Here is a 13175-nt window from a genome sequence, read left to right as displayed (position 1 = left end):
AATGACTGGGATGGTATAATTAGATCATATAGTTACTCATCTTCTTTATCCCACATATCACATTCAAAAAAAAAAAAAGGGGCTTCCTTGGTGGCGCAGTGGTTGAGAGTCTGCCTGCCGGTGCAGGGGATACAGGTTTGAGCCCTGGTCTGGGAGGATCCTACATGCCGTGGAGCAGCTAGGCCCGTGAGCCACAGTTACTGAGCCTGCGCGTCTGGAGCCTGTGCTCCGCAACAAGAGAGGCCGCGATGGTGAGAGGCCCGCGCACCACGATGAGGAGTGGCCCCCGCTTGCCGCAACTGGAGAAGGCCCTCGCACAGAAACGAAGACCCAGCACAGCCATAAATAAATAAATAAATAAATAAAAATTAAAAACAACAACAACAAAAAAAACCCCCACACTTTAAAAAAGATTTAATGGTATCCTTACTATAAATTGGATAAAAGCACTGACACCCTCATGATCACCTTTAAAAAAAAAAAAAAGAATACATATACAACATTACCACCACAAATAAAAATATTGAGAGCAGTGAAAAAAACTTTTCATATTTTTGTCCTTAGAGAATATCCTACTACAGATATATATAGTTTAATGACTGTGTTTTAAAGTCACTTGAAAAAGTTCCTCTTTCTGTGTTATGGAATACACTGTTAGGTTAATTTGCTTCATTTTATTTTCAATTTTGGGATTTCTTTTCAAAAGTTAACTTTGTTTTATAATCTACCACCTAGAAGAATTAGAAAAAGAAGAACAAAGAAAACATAAAGTCAGCAGAATGAAGGAAATAATAAAGATCAGACAGGAAATAAATAAAACAGAGATTAAAAAACAGAAAAGATCAATAAAACCTTTCTTTTTTTGAAAGGATAAACAAAATGAACAAACCTCTAGCTAGGCTCACCAAGAAGAAAAGAGAGAGGACCCAAATAAAGAAAATAAGAAAAGAGGAGAAATAACAGCTCATACCATAGATACATAAAAAAATCATAAAAGAATACTATAAATAGTTATATGCCAACAAATTGGACAACCTATAAGAAACGGACAAGTTTCTAGAAACATACAGCTTGCCAAAACTGAGTCAAGAAGAAACATAATTTGAACAGACTGATTACTACAAGTGAAATAGAATCTGCAAAAACAAAAACAAAAAAACCAAAAAACCCTCTGCAAACAGAAGTCCAGGACCAGACAGCTTCACTGGGGAATTCTGCCAAATAAAGAAGAACTTATACCTAGCATTCTCAAACTATTCCAAAAAATTGAAAAGGAAGGAACACTCCCAAATTCATTCTATGAAGCCACCATCACCCTGATACCAAACCCAGACAACGACACTACCAAAAAAAAAAAAAATTACAGGATATGTTTGATGAATATAGATGTGAAAATCCTCAACAAATATTAGCAAACCTAATTCAACAATACACAGAAAGGATCATACACCATGATTAAGTTGGATTTATTCCAGGGTTACAAGGATGGTTCAACATATGCAATTCAATCAATGTGATACACCACATTAACAAAAGGAAAGACAAAAACCACATGATTATCTCAACAGCATAGAAAAAGCGTTTGACAAAATTCAACATCCATTCATGATAAAAACTCTCATCGAAGTGGGTATAGAGGTAACATATCTCAACATAATAAAAGCTATTTATGACAAACCCACAACCAACATAATATTCAATGATGAAAAGCTGAAAGCCTTCCTACTAAATTCAGGAACAAGACAAGGATGCCCATTCTCACTACTTCTATTCAACATAATATTGGAAGACCTAGACACAGCAATCAGACAAGAAAAAGAAATAAAAGGCATCCAAATTAGAAGGGAAGAGGCAAAACTGTCACTATTTGCAGAAGACATGATACTCTACATAGAGAACCCTAAAATCTCCACACAAAAACTATTAGAAGTAATAAATGAATTCAGCAAGGTAGCAAGATACAAGATTAATATACAGAAATCAGTTGCATTTCTTTACACTAACAATAAAATATCAGAAAAAGTAAGAAAACAATCCTGTTTAAAATCACATCAAAAAAATATTTAAGAATAAACCTAACCAAGGAGGTAGCTATACATTAAAAGTATAAAACATTGATAAAACAAACTTAAGATGATTCAGAGAGGGCTTCCCTGGTGGAGCAGTGGTTAAGAATCCACCTGCCAATGCAGGGGACACAGGTTCAAGCCCTGCTCCAGGAAGATCCCACATGCTGCCGAGCAACTAAGCCCATGCGCCACAACTACTGAGCCTGTGCTCTAGAGCCCATGAGTCACAACTACTGAGCCCGCATGCCACAACTACTGAAACCCGTGTGCCTAGAGCCTGTGCTCCACAACAAGACAAGCCACTGCAATGAGAAGCCCGCGCAACACAACAAAAAGCAGCCCCTGCTCGTCACAACTAGAGAAAGCCCGCACAGCAACGAAGACCCAGTGCAGCCAAAAATAAATAAATAAAATAAATAAATTTAAAAAAAAAGATGATTCAGAGAAATGAAAAGATATCCCATGCTCTTGGATTGGAAGAATTAATATTGTTAAAATGGCCATACTACCCAAAGCAATCTATAGATCTAATGCAATCACTATCAAAATACCCAAGATATTTTTCACAGAACTAAAAAAATAATCCTAAAATTTACATGGAATGACAAAAGACCCAGAATTGCCAAAACAATCCTGAGGAAAAAGTATAAAGTTGAAGACATAACCCTTCCAGACTTCAGACAATACTACAAAGCTATAGTAATCAAAACAGCATGGTACTGGCAGAAAAAACAGACAAATCAATGGAACAGAATAGATAGCCCAGAAATAAACCCACACACCTATTAATCCACAACAAAGAATATAAAAGAATATACAATGCAGAAAGGACAGTCTCTTCAAGTGGTGTTGGGCAAGCAGAACAGCTACATGTAAATCAATGAAATTGTAACACTCCCTCACACCATATACAAAAATAAACTCAAAATGGTTTAAAGACCTAACTATAAGACATGCCACCATAAAACTCATAGAAGAGAACATAGGCAAAACATTCTCGAACATAAATAGTAACAATATTTTCTTAGATCAATCTCCCAAGGCAGAAGAAATAAAAGCCGAAATAAGCAAACGGAACTTGATCAAACTTAAAAGCTTTTACACAGCAAAGGAAACCATCAACAAAATGAAAAGACAACCTATGGAATGGGAGAAAAGATTTGCAAACAATGTGATCGACAAGGAGTTAATATCCAAAATACACAAACAGCTCATATAACTCAATATCGAGAAAACAAACAATCCAATAAAAAAATGGGCAGAAGGCCTGCCAATGCAGGGGACACGGGTTCGAGCCCTGGTCTGGGAGTATCCCACATGCCGTGGAGCAACTAGGCCTGTGAACCACAGCTACTGAGCCTGCGCGTCTGGAGCCTGTGCTCCACAACGAGAGGCTGCGACAGTGAGAGGCCCGCGCACCGCCATGAAGAGCGGCCCCCGCTCGCCGCAACTAGAGAAAGAAACGAAGATCCAACACAGCCAAAAATAAATAAATAAATAATACTAACCCCAGTCATTCTCAACTAATTCTTCAAAAAAAAAAAAAAAAAAAAAAAAAAAGGGCAGAAGACCTAAGGGAGGGTGGAGAGATAAATTAGTAGTATGGAATTAACAGATACAAACTACTATGCATAAAATAGATAAGCAACAAGGATTTACTGTATAGCACAAGGAACTATATTCAATACTTTGTAATAACCATAATGGAAAAAGTCTGAAAAAAATTACATATATATAACTGAATCACTTTGCTGGACACCTGAAACTAACACAATATTGTAAATCAACTATACTTCAAATAAAAATTAGGTGAAACCTGATTATAATTTTATTTGGTAGGACTGAAATATATCAGTGCTTTTTATATCTTGAATGAATGCTGTAATTATGCAGTATGCTTTACAATAAGACTTCCATTAGGATCAGCAAGTTTGAGATATAAGATCTTTCCTCTCAACTTTTGTGTTCTCCAAAACAGCAGTCCCCAACCTTTTTGGCACCAGGGACCAGTTTCATGGAAGACAATTTTTCCACGGACTGGGGAGGGGGGTGGCGGTGCAGGGGGGTGTGTGGTTTCGGGATGATTCAAGCACATTACATTTATTGTGCACTTTATTTCTATTATTATTACATTGTAAGACATAATGAAATAATTATACAACTCACCATAATGTTGACAGGAGGTGGAGCTCAGGCGGTAATGCAAGCAATGGGGAGCAGCTATAAATACAGATGAAGCTTTGCTTGCCAGCCACTCACCTCCTGCTGTGCAGCCTGGTTCCTAACAAGCCGCGCACTGCAACGAAGAGCAGCCCCCACTAGGGGCAACTAGCGAAAGCCCACAGGCAGCAACCAAGACCCAATGCAGCCAAAAATAAATAAATAAATAAATTTATTAAAATAAAAAAGTAGTACTTACATAAGGAGGTAACAAGTCCTCTTAAAATAGTAAGAAATGAAAAGTATTGGTTAGTATAACTTTTCTGGCTAATGGTCACCCGACTATTAAATGAATTACAACTGTTGATGGAATCATAATTTTATATAATACATAACACTATGATTTGTTTTTTGTTTTTTGTTTTTGTCCTTTTGATGCTCCCAAACAAGCAGCTGTGCAGGGAACTGAGAAGCAACTGATATTCCTCAACTATGGTTTCAGAGGCATAGAAGTTTTACATCTTGTTTTGCTTTGCCTTTCGAGGATAAACTCCCTCACTTGTCCAGCCTACATTCCATGTGTCTGGAAATTCCTAGGGACAAGAAAATTAGGTACTGTGAGCTCTGCCTTCTAAACAGAGCATTCTCTGTTCTGCGTGAAATGTTGATATAAACGCGAGATTAGCTTGGGCAGAGCAGGTCAAAAGCCTATTGAGTTGCAGTCCAAGACATGGACATTTTCTGCCCCTCTTCTGCAGCGAGAGGCCATGTGACTTGGTGTGTCAAATGCCAAGTATTTCAGATGTTAGTATGTCCTGACCATGTGGAGTCACTGAATTTGGGTAATATTTTTAAAAACCGGGAAAAGTTGTGCGGTCATAATCCCGGTTATAATCCCGGGTTGGCGGTGGGTGGGGTGGGGTGACATTCCCACCACCTTGAAAAGTCATTTAAAGTACGTGGGATAGTAGAGGCCGGACCTTTGGGGGAACTTAAAGCCAGAGACTTTGTAGCTTACTGGTGGAGAGAACTCATACGGCTTCAGATGTTATTAATTCTGGAATGTGTTTACGGGGGGGCCAAATCAGGTTTCATCCCTTTTAGGAACTCGTACACAATTCTGCAAGCTAAAGGCCCATCCTAGGCAAGAGGTGCCAACGCCTCGGAACTCGGAATCTGAGTCTAGCCCGTTCTCGGAGATGACTCCGCATTTGAAACTTCCCTCAGTCCGAGCGCGCCAGGGGCGGGAAGCTGGGCCACGTGACCGGCCCTCCTCCGCGGCCATTCCTAGCGGGGCAACAGCCAGCGCCCCTTCCGCATTTCCTATCCCCTCCAGCGCGTGACGGCGCATAAATGCCCGACGGGAGGCGATCCGAGCTATCTCTGGACTCCTGTGTCACCAGAACTCACGCTTTTTCCAGCAATACTTAGCAAGTTCCTCATCCCAAAGCAGGTGCCGGACACTTCCGCCTGGGTGCTGACCACGTGATCACGCGAGACTTGAGGAGACGGCGGTCCAACTGCACTACTTAAGTCCCCGGGCCCCGCCCTCACCACAGCCTCCATTGCGCGTGACGACGCGCGGCGGCCTCCGCCCCGGCGCGCTTGCGCACGCGGCTCTCGCGGTGTCTTGCGCTCAGCCCCGCCCACCTCTGCCCCCGCCCCTTCCGCCCCTCCCTCCCCCTCCGCCCTGTCTCTCGGCGGCAGCGGCGGTGGCGGCGGCTCGCGCAGCTTGTTGGCTCACTATATAAAGGGGAGAAGCGGGCGGACCGGACGGCTGGAGCTGCAGCCGGTGGCGGCAGCGGCGGCGCGGGGAGCGGCGACCGGTGGTGGTTTCCCTCCTTGGTGCGGGGTGGGGAGCGGGCAACGCCCCCCAGGACCCCTGAAGGGTCGTGGCCTTTTTTTTTTAAGGGCGATTCTCGAGTTTTTAGCTCCGAGGACTGCTCTCCTCCTTCTCTACCTCCTCTCACCGCTCACCTCTCCTCCGTCAGGATCCGATTTTGTTTGAAAAAATTTTCCCCCCAATTTTGCGGTGGCTTGGGTCACCCTCCGGGTGTTCTTTTTTTGTTTGTTTTTGTTTTTATCTTTTCTCGGGGTTGCCCCCCTCTTGTTTGTGTTGTGTGTGGAAATGGCGAACTCGGCAAATACAAACACCGTGGTAAGGACGTGGTTTGGTGGCCGGCGGGGGCTTCGTTCAGGCGGCAGCAACGGCCGGACCGGGCGGGGGCGGGGACGGCCGCGACTCCCGGCCTCGACTCTCCTCAGCCGCCCGCGCGGCCGCCGCCGCCACCGCCGCCGCCGCTTCCCGCCTCAGGCGGAGCGGGCCGGGGCGGCGGGCGGCGGGCGCGGGGGGGTGCCGAGGCTCGCGGCCGCGGCGGCGGGGAGGGCGGGGGCGCCTGCTGGGCCTGGGGCCGCCGCGGGGCGGTTGGGCCGGGGCGAGCGCGCGGCCCCGGCCCCAGACCCCGGCCGTCAGGAGGGAGGGCGGGAGGGGCGCCGCCGCTTCTCCCCGAAGCGGGCCCGGCCGCGCCGGCTGGAGAAGGGCTCCCGGAGCAGCCTCAAAACAAAAACCGTGTTTGGGGAGCTGGGCGAATCCCCAAGACCCACCGCGATCCACTTTAACGCAGTGAAAGGTTAATGGCTACTTTGGGGGTTACTTTGGGCGTTTTGGCGGTTGTGCTTAAAGAGCCTTCACTGGGGCCATTTTATGTTTAAAAAAAAAAAAAAAAAAAAGGACGAAGGTTGAAAAGCACTTATCTCGGTTCCTTCCGAATCGGTAAAATGGCGAAGGGGAAGCAAAACCCCCATCGTATCTTCGACTAGCAAAAGCACCAAAACAAACAAAGCCTACAGTAGTGGTCAAAGTGCCCCGCTTTCGCCTTGAAATTTGCCTACTTCTCACCGTTTGTCCCTTTTTTCTTACTTGCGATCACGTAGGTTTGCAAAAAGCAGTCACATAAATAACCTTTTCAGTCACCAACGCAAAATGTGATCACTAGTCCACCCCACTCTCTTATTTTTATTATGACAATAAAACACTTTTTTGCCCGGTCCCAAATGCAGACAAGCCCACGGCAGCCCGGCTCCGTACCGTTGACGACTCGGGTCGATCCATCATGGCTGCGGCCGCTTACCCCGCTTTTCAGTCCCTGAGCCTTGTGGTCCTCCTCCCTTTGGCTGCCCTGTTTATATAGAGCCATTGCCGCTCTCTAATATAGACTCTGCCAGGATGGGAAGGTGCTTTTCAGGCCTACGTCACCGCCTCTCCATTTAAACACCAGATCCGGCTTTAAATAGTGAGAGCTGCTGAGAGCGGGGCTGGGAGGTGCGTGCTCCCGAGGCGAGAGGCTGGCGCGTGCAGAGCTCAGTTTATTCCTAAGTCCTTTTCGTACACTGTAATTTCGTGCCCAACCGGGTCTGCTTTTAGAGCCCCAAGTTTCTGTTTTCATACAGCAGCTGGGATTTGCGGTCTTTGATAGGGGAAAATAGACTTGCCCTCCTTTTTTATTTTATTTTTATTTTTAAAAGAGAATTTAAGCTCAGATGTCTAATCGTTCTTGTATTCAGAAGATGCATGCATTATTGTCGGTAATTTTTTGTTTTTTTGAAAAGTTTTCTACATTAATTGTTAGCTGTGGAGGATTTGATTTTGGTAGTATTTTGTTCATCACGTATTCAGGAAATGTTAGAAATATAGCTCCTAATATTTCATTATGTTTTCCTATAATAAATATTTGAGATACGAAGCTTTTCAAAGAAATAGATAAGTGCCTAAAGCTTCGACGTAGGACCTATGTCTACAGTACATTTATGGATCGGGGAATTGTGAGTAATTTGCTTAGTGCAAACTGGGTATTAAAAAATTAAAATTCTAAGTAGACGGTGTTTTTGCTGCATTGGATGTTAATATGATATCCAATATAGAAATTAATCCAACTTATTTTCCAATATTGTACCAGGGACTAAAACTTTTGAAAGAAATCCTTTAATTAATCATTAGATAATGGCACTAATGGCCCTTTAATTTACGAGTTTTTAAGTTTGGAATATCTGGTTTTTGAAAACCAGGACAAACCTAAATTACTGTGTATTTCATAAAAGGCAAAAACTTTGGTTTAAGTACAATTTAGTATTTTAAATAATAATTCAGAATAATGCCTATGTACTCACATACTTTGAAAAACGTCAGTATTTTGCGCGCTTTTTAATTCTTGAACAATTTTAAATTGCGTATACTTCATGAAGAATACACATTTCCCTTTCTTTAACTATAGTGCATATGAATCCATTAAGTGGTCAAGTTGTGGGTTAATTAAAGCACAAGAGCAAAATCTTAAAGCAAGATTGATTCATTAAGTAGGGAGTGCCAGAAGAAAGCACATTGTACCTATAAATGTGTGGATATCCAAGCAGAATATTTTTAGGGATGACTGACTTCGGAAACACCAAAACAACGTGTAGTTTGCTGAAAAAATAATTTATATCTTCAATTTGAGATTTATACTACCTATTTAAAATTACACTGTATCTTTATAATGCCTTGAGTCATTGGTTTAAAAAAAACACTTTATAAATGTATTTTTGTAATTCAGTAGTTGAATTGCCATAGATAAGGTGATACCCATAGTCAGATAGACTTTCCTTATATATAGAATCAGAATGCTAACATAAGGAGGCACTGTAGAGATGCAGAAATCACATGAATAATTTTAGTTCACAGAGGCAGGTTTGGCAAAATAAAAAGCAAGTGAGTGAGTGGAACGGCAAAGGTGAGAACCTAGATACATGAATTGTTTTTCTGGTTGTAATGAAAAGGAACAAATAGTTTTTAATGGTTGAGGTAAGTTGTATAGAGGAACTCATTATTTGTATTTTTGGCTGGACAAGGACACATAAGAGGTTTCCCCTGTGATAACAGTATTGCTGGGAGAGATGCTAATGAAACATTTATTTCTGTCTGAGGTTTGCTTATGAGAGCAAACCCTTGGTTTTATTGGGTAAGCAGTAACTTTTAAGCAAGATATAGAACACAAATAATGACAAAGTATTAAAATAAACAGGCTGTTGATCTTAGATCTGTGTGATAATGGATAAGATTTATAGCAAGGCATCTCTGGTTTTACACTCTGACAAGCAAACTTCCTTTTATCCATTAAAAATAGGATGTGGGTTGGGCAAATTCTTCCATCTCTTACCTTTTGGTTTTTAAAAAGTACTTTATACTTTTAAAGTGCTTTCACATCTATTCTCATTTTATTTTTCTGGCAACCTTCTAAAAGCAAGCATCCCCCCAAGTAATGCTAACAACAATAGTTATAATAATAATAGTTTAAAAATAAATATCGAGGCTGCTTATAATTCTGTTCCATAGCATCATCTGGGCAGTAGTAGGAGAGAAATCCTGGAAAAGAGATCATTGTGTCTTGTTCCTCTGAGACTTTGAGACCTGTTATTGTGGTTATATGAACAGCTTGATGGTATAATTTAAAGGTACAGACTGGGTAACAAAAACTGAAATTAGGTGATTTTTAAATTTGAATACTTATTAGGTTGCAGATTATTACCAGGCAAATCACAGGACATAAGTTTCTGTTAAGACAGCGATGAGGTTAGGAGATAAAACGGGTTAAACCAAGCAAGAAATAATAAAAACCAGACATAGCAACCCATAAAACTATATCGTTGGATATAGTCAAAACACATTAAGTGTTTTGACTATAACAACATGGGAAATTACAACTGGAAACTGTATAGACCTTGTATCTGTGATGATCTTCTGTATATGAATTGTATTAAACAGTCGTAAAACCTCTATTAAAATATGCAGTCATCAAATAATTCATTTTAACTAAGGCAAATGATGTTTATGGGAATGGCCATACCTTTAAAATTATATCTTCTAAAATAAGTTTTAGAGAGTTGGAAAAGGGACTGTTGTATTAACATTTGTTTTGAATTTGTGAAAATGTTACATATTTTAATATGTGAAAAGCAGTGTTTTTCAGCAGTCTTTTATTTTCCCTTTAAAGCCTAAATTATACAGATCTGTGATTGAAGATGTAATTAATGATGTGAGAGACATCTTTTTGGATGATGGAGTCGATGAACAAGTTCTGATGGAACTAAAGACTGTGAGTTTGCCGCCTTTTTTTTTTTTTTTTTTTTTTAACATTCTCTTCAGTCAGAAACTATACTCCATAATTTTTCCATATGATGACCATTTGACTTTGTTGCAGGAAGCAGTATAGTTATGTGAAGGGTGCTGGTTTTGAATCCCAGCTCTACCATCCATTCTTCCTGTGACCTTAGGCAAACTGCTTATATTTCAGTTTTCTTATATGTGAGATGAGAATTAGTAGTACTTACCTTTTAGGCTTGTTTTGAGGATTAAATGTAATAACTATATAAAGTGTTTAGCAAAGTGCCTGGCAATAGTATTAGCTATTATTAATGGGCAGTTAATATCCATTTATGTTTTAATTACTTGACATTCGTGTAAGGTTTTTTTTTCCTTTTCCTTTTTTTGTGGTCTTAATGCACTGGTATTCTAAAATGTATTTATGTTGTGGAGATTAAGTGCTTGATAAATTTCACGTTCTGGAGTCCGATTCTCTATGTGGGCCAAATATTTGGTTTATAATGTATTCTAGTTTGGGAGCTGCTTTTCTGCCTCTTCTATTTACTTGGTTTTAAGCAGAAATATATAGATACTTTTATGTAGCATTTGTGTTTTCTTGATGCTGTAATGACTCATGAAATCATGGAATATTTTTGCCTTACTGCTCAGAACAGTGGTTCTCAAAATATGGTCAGTGGACTTCCCCACAGGCTCTTTCAGGGGGTCCATGCGGTTGGACAGATGCCCAAGTCTGAATAATCATAGTATGTTTGTCATATTTCCAGTAAAAGTTGTATTCCATGAAAAAAGTGACCAGTTAAACTTGCAACTCAAATGCACAAGTGCTTTTCCTTGAGATAACTGTTCCATATGCAGCAGAAGGGCTTTATGCATGCTTCCCATTTTGATGTACCAAATATTAAAAAGATGTTTACGTAAAGGTTGAGATGAGATCATTGTTGATATTAAGACATGCAATTGTTTGATATTCTATTCATGATATTCTGTAATGAAATGTGTTAACGTTTGGCATATCTGCATACTTCACTGAACTCATATTTTCCAAATGACCAATGCATGATGTTGCAAAATCCCTTCAAAGTGAAAGATAAATTGATGGATTTTAATCGAAGAGTATGAAAAGTTAATTAGTATATGGTTTCAGATTGTACATTGCAGCTAACTGTTAAGAAACCATCACTTAAAATACTTTTTCCTTTCCCAACTACTTAGCTATGAGAAGGCAGATTTTCTTCATATACATCAACAAAAGCAAACTGAATGCAGAAGCAGATATGAGAATCCAGCTATTTTCCTTTTAAGCCATTTCTCACGAAATTTTTTTGGAAGATAATATGGTTATTTTCATTGAAAGTATTTATGTTAACATGTAATGGATACGTTGTTATTTTTAAATGTCAACATTTAAAAAAAATCTTATTTAAAATTTCATAAAAGCTCATTGAGGTCCTCATTAATTTGTAAAAATGATAAAGGACTCAGACTAAAAAGTTTTAGAACTGCTGGCTTAGAGATTGGGAATTGAGCTCCTTTAGAGCTATGTATAAATAAGTAATCACAGTTAATGAACGATAAGGAACATTTGTTGTGGTCTTATTTATCCATTCAACAGAGGTGTGGAGGCTGCAATTTAGCAACTTTCTATTTTAAATAAAGCAAATCTCACCTGTGTTGTGGTGATGAAATATATCTTAGAATGTTGCAGCATCTGTGGGCAGCTTCTGTAGAGTTTTCAATATGAATCTGCCCCTGTGAGGAAGGGAAAATATAGGTTTGAATGAGATGAGGAAATATTTATTTACCTTGTGAGAAATGTAATGGTTACTGAAAGTGAAGAGCAGGTATTTAAAAATACAAGTGAAGGAATGCCAACTCTGAGACATGAGTTGGAAGAATAGCAATATAAACTACTCAAACACATAAAGTATCTCAGGGATATGAATGAGAATAAGCTTATTTTGATTTCTTCGTGTTACATGTAATGACTATTTTACAAATATGTTATACCCTTATAATGGTTGTCCTTGTAGTTCTGTGATCTTATGTAGAAGGTACAGCATTTTTAGGTGCAAAAAATTAGTCCCAAAGGCTTTAATTTGCGGTAGGTCAGACTAGTGGTCAATCCAAGTTGTTATCTCCTCTTGCTTTTCAGAGTCTGTTGATATTTTCCTACTGGTCCCAGTTAGAATCAAGGTGTTCTTTCCAAACAGAATGAGCTATCTTTGAGACCAAATAGCTCCACCTGCATTTTTAGTACATAAGACTTTATACATGTATACACATATATACAGATATATGTACATATAATATAGTATAAAAGTAGTATAAAAAACTAATATCTATGTTTTATAGGTTATGCACTGATTTTTTGTTTAATGCTTAATTTTCTATGGCAAAAATTGTGACTTATTCAACTTTGAATCCCCAGCCTCTACCACAATGCCTGGCATATGTGGTTGGCATTCAGTAAATACTTAATTAAACAAATTAGTAACATGTTGCTCCAGAATCTAACTGAAAAAAGTAGTTTAATGTTTTTGTTGTTTTTTAAATGGGACATACTCTTTTATTCTGGGTTGTAGCTGAATTTAAATATAAAACTGTTAGACTGAAATGAGTTATTTTAATTCTCTGCACTAAATTTCTTCAGGATCTCATTAGAATTTCCAGAATGTGCCCTAGTTTTAACAGTCTGACAGCCAGCATTATGCAGTAGAACTTTCTGTGGTGATGAAAATGTTCTATATCTGTGCTCTCCAGTATGGTAACCACTAGCCACATGTGGCTATTAAACACTTGAAATATGGTTA

At 39.7% G+C, this 13175-nt stretch overlaps 1 protein-coding gene across 1 annotated transcript in view; it reads left to right on the top strand.

Moving 5' to 3' along the window:
* The first annotated feature begins 5939 nt into the window (after positions 1 to 5939).
* Positions 5940 to 13175, top strand: part of GTF2A1 (general transcription factor IIA subunit 1) — a 40712-nt gene continuing 33476 nt past the window's right edge. Inside the window, exons 1-2 of the mRNA XM_061181148.1 lie at positions 5940 to 6387; positions 10256 to 10357. Coding sequence (XP_061037131.1) covers positions 6358 to 6387; positions 10256 to 10357 — 132 coding nt within the window. The 5' untranslated portion in view covers positions 5940 to 6357. The remainder of the gene's footprint in view (positions 6388 to 10255; positions 10358 to 13175) is intronic.

Source organism: Eubalaena glacialis, chromosome 2 (assembly GCF_028564815.1).
Source record: "Eubalaena glacialis isolate mEubGla1 chromosome 2, mEubGla1.1.hap2.+ XY, whole genome shotgun sequence".
Taxonomy (NCBI): Eukaryota; Metazoa; Chordata; class Mammalia; order Artiodactyla; family Balaenidae; genus Eubalaena; species Eubalaena glacialis.
Note: the sequence above shows the minus strand (reverse complement) of the source record. Positions and strands in the feature narration are given on the sequence as shown.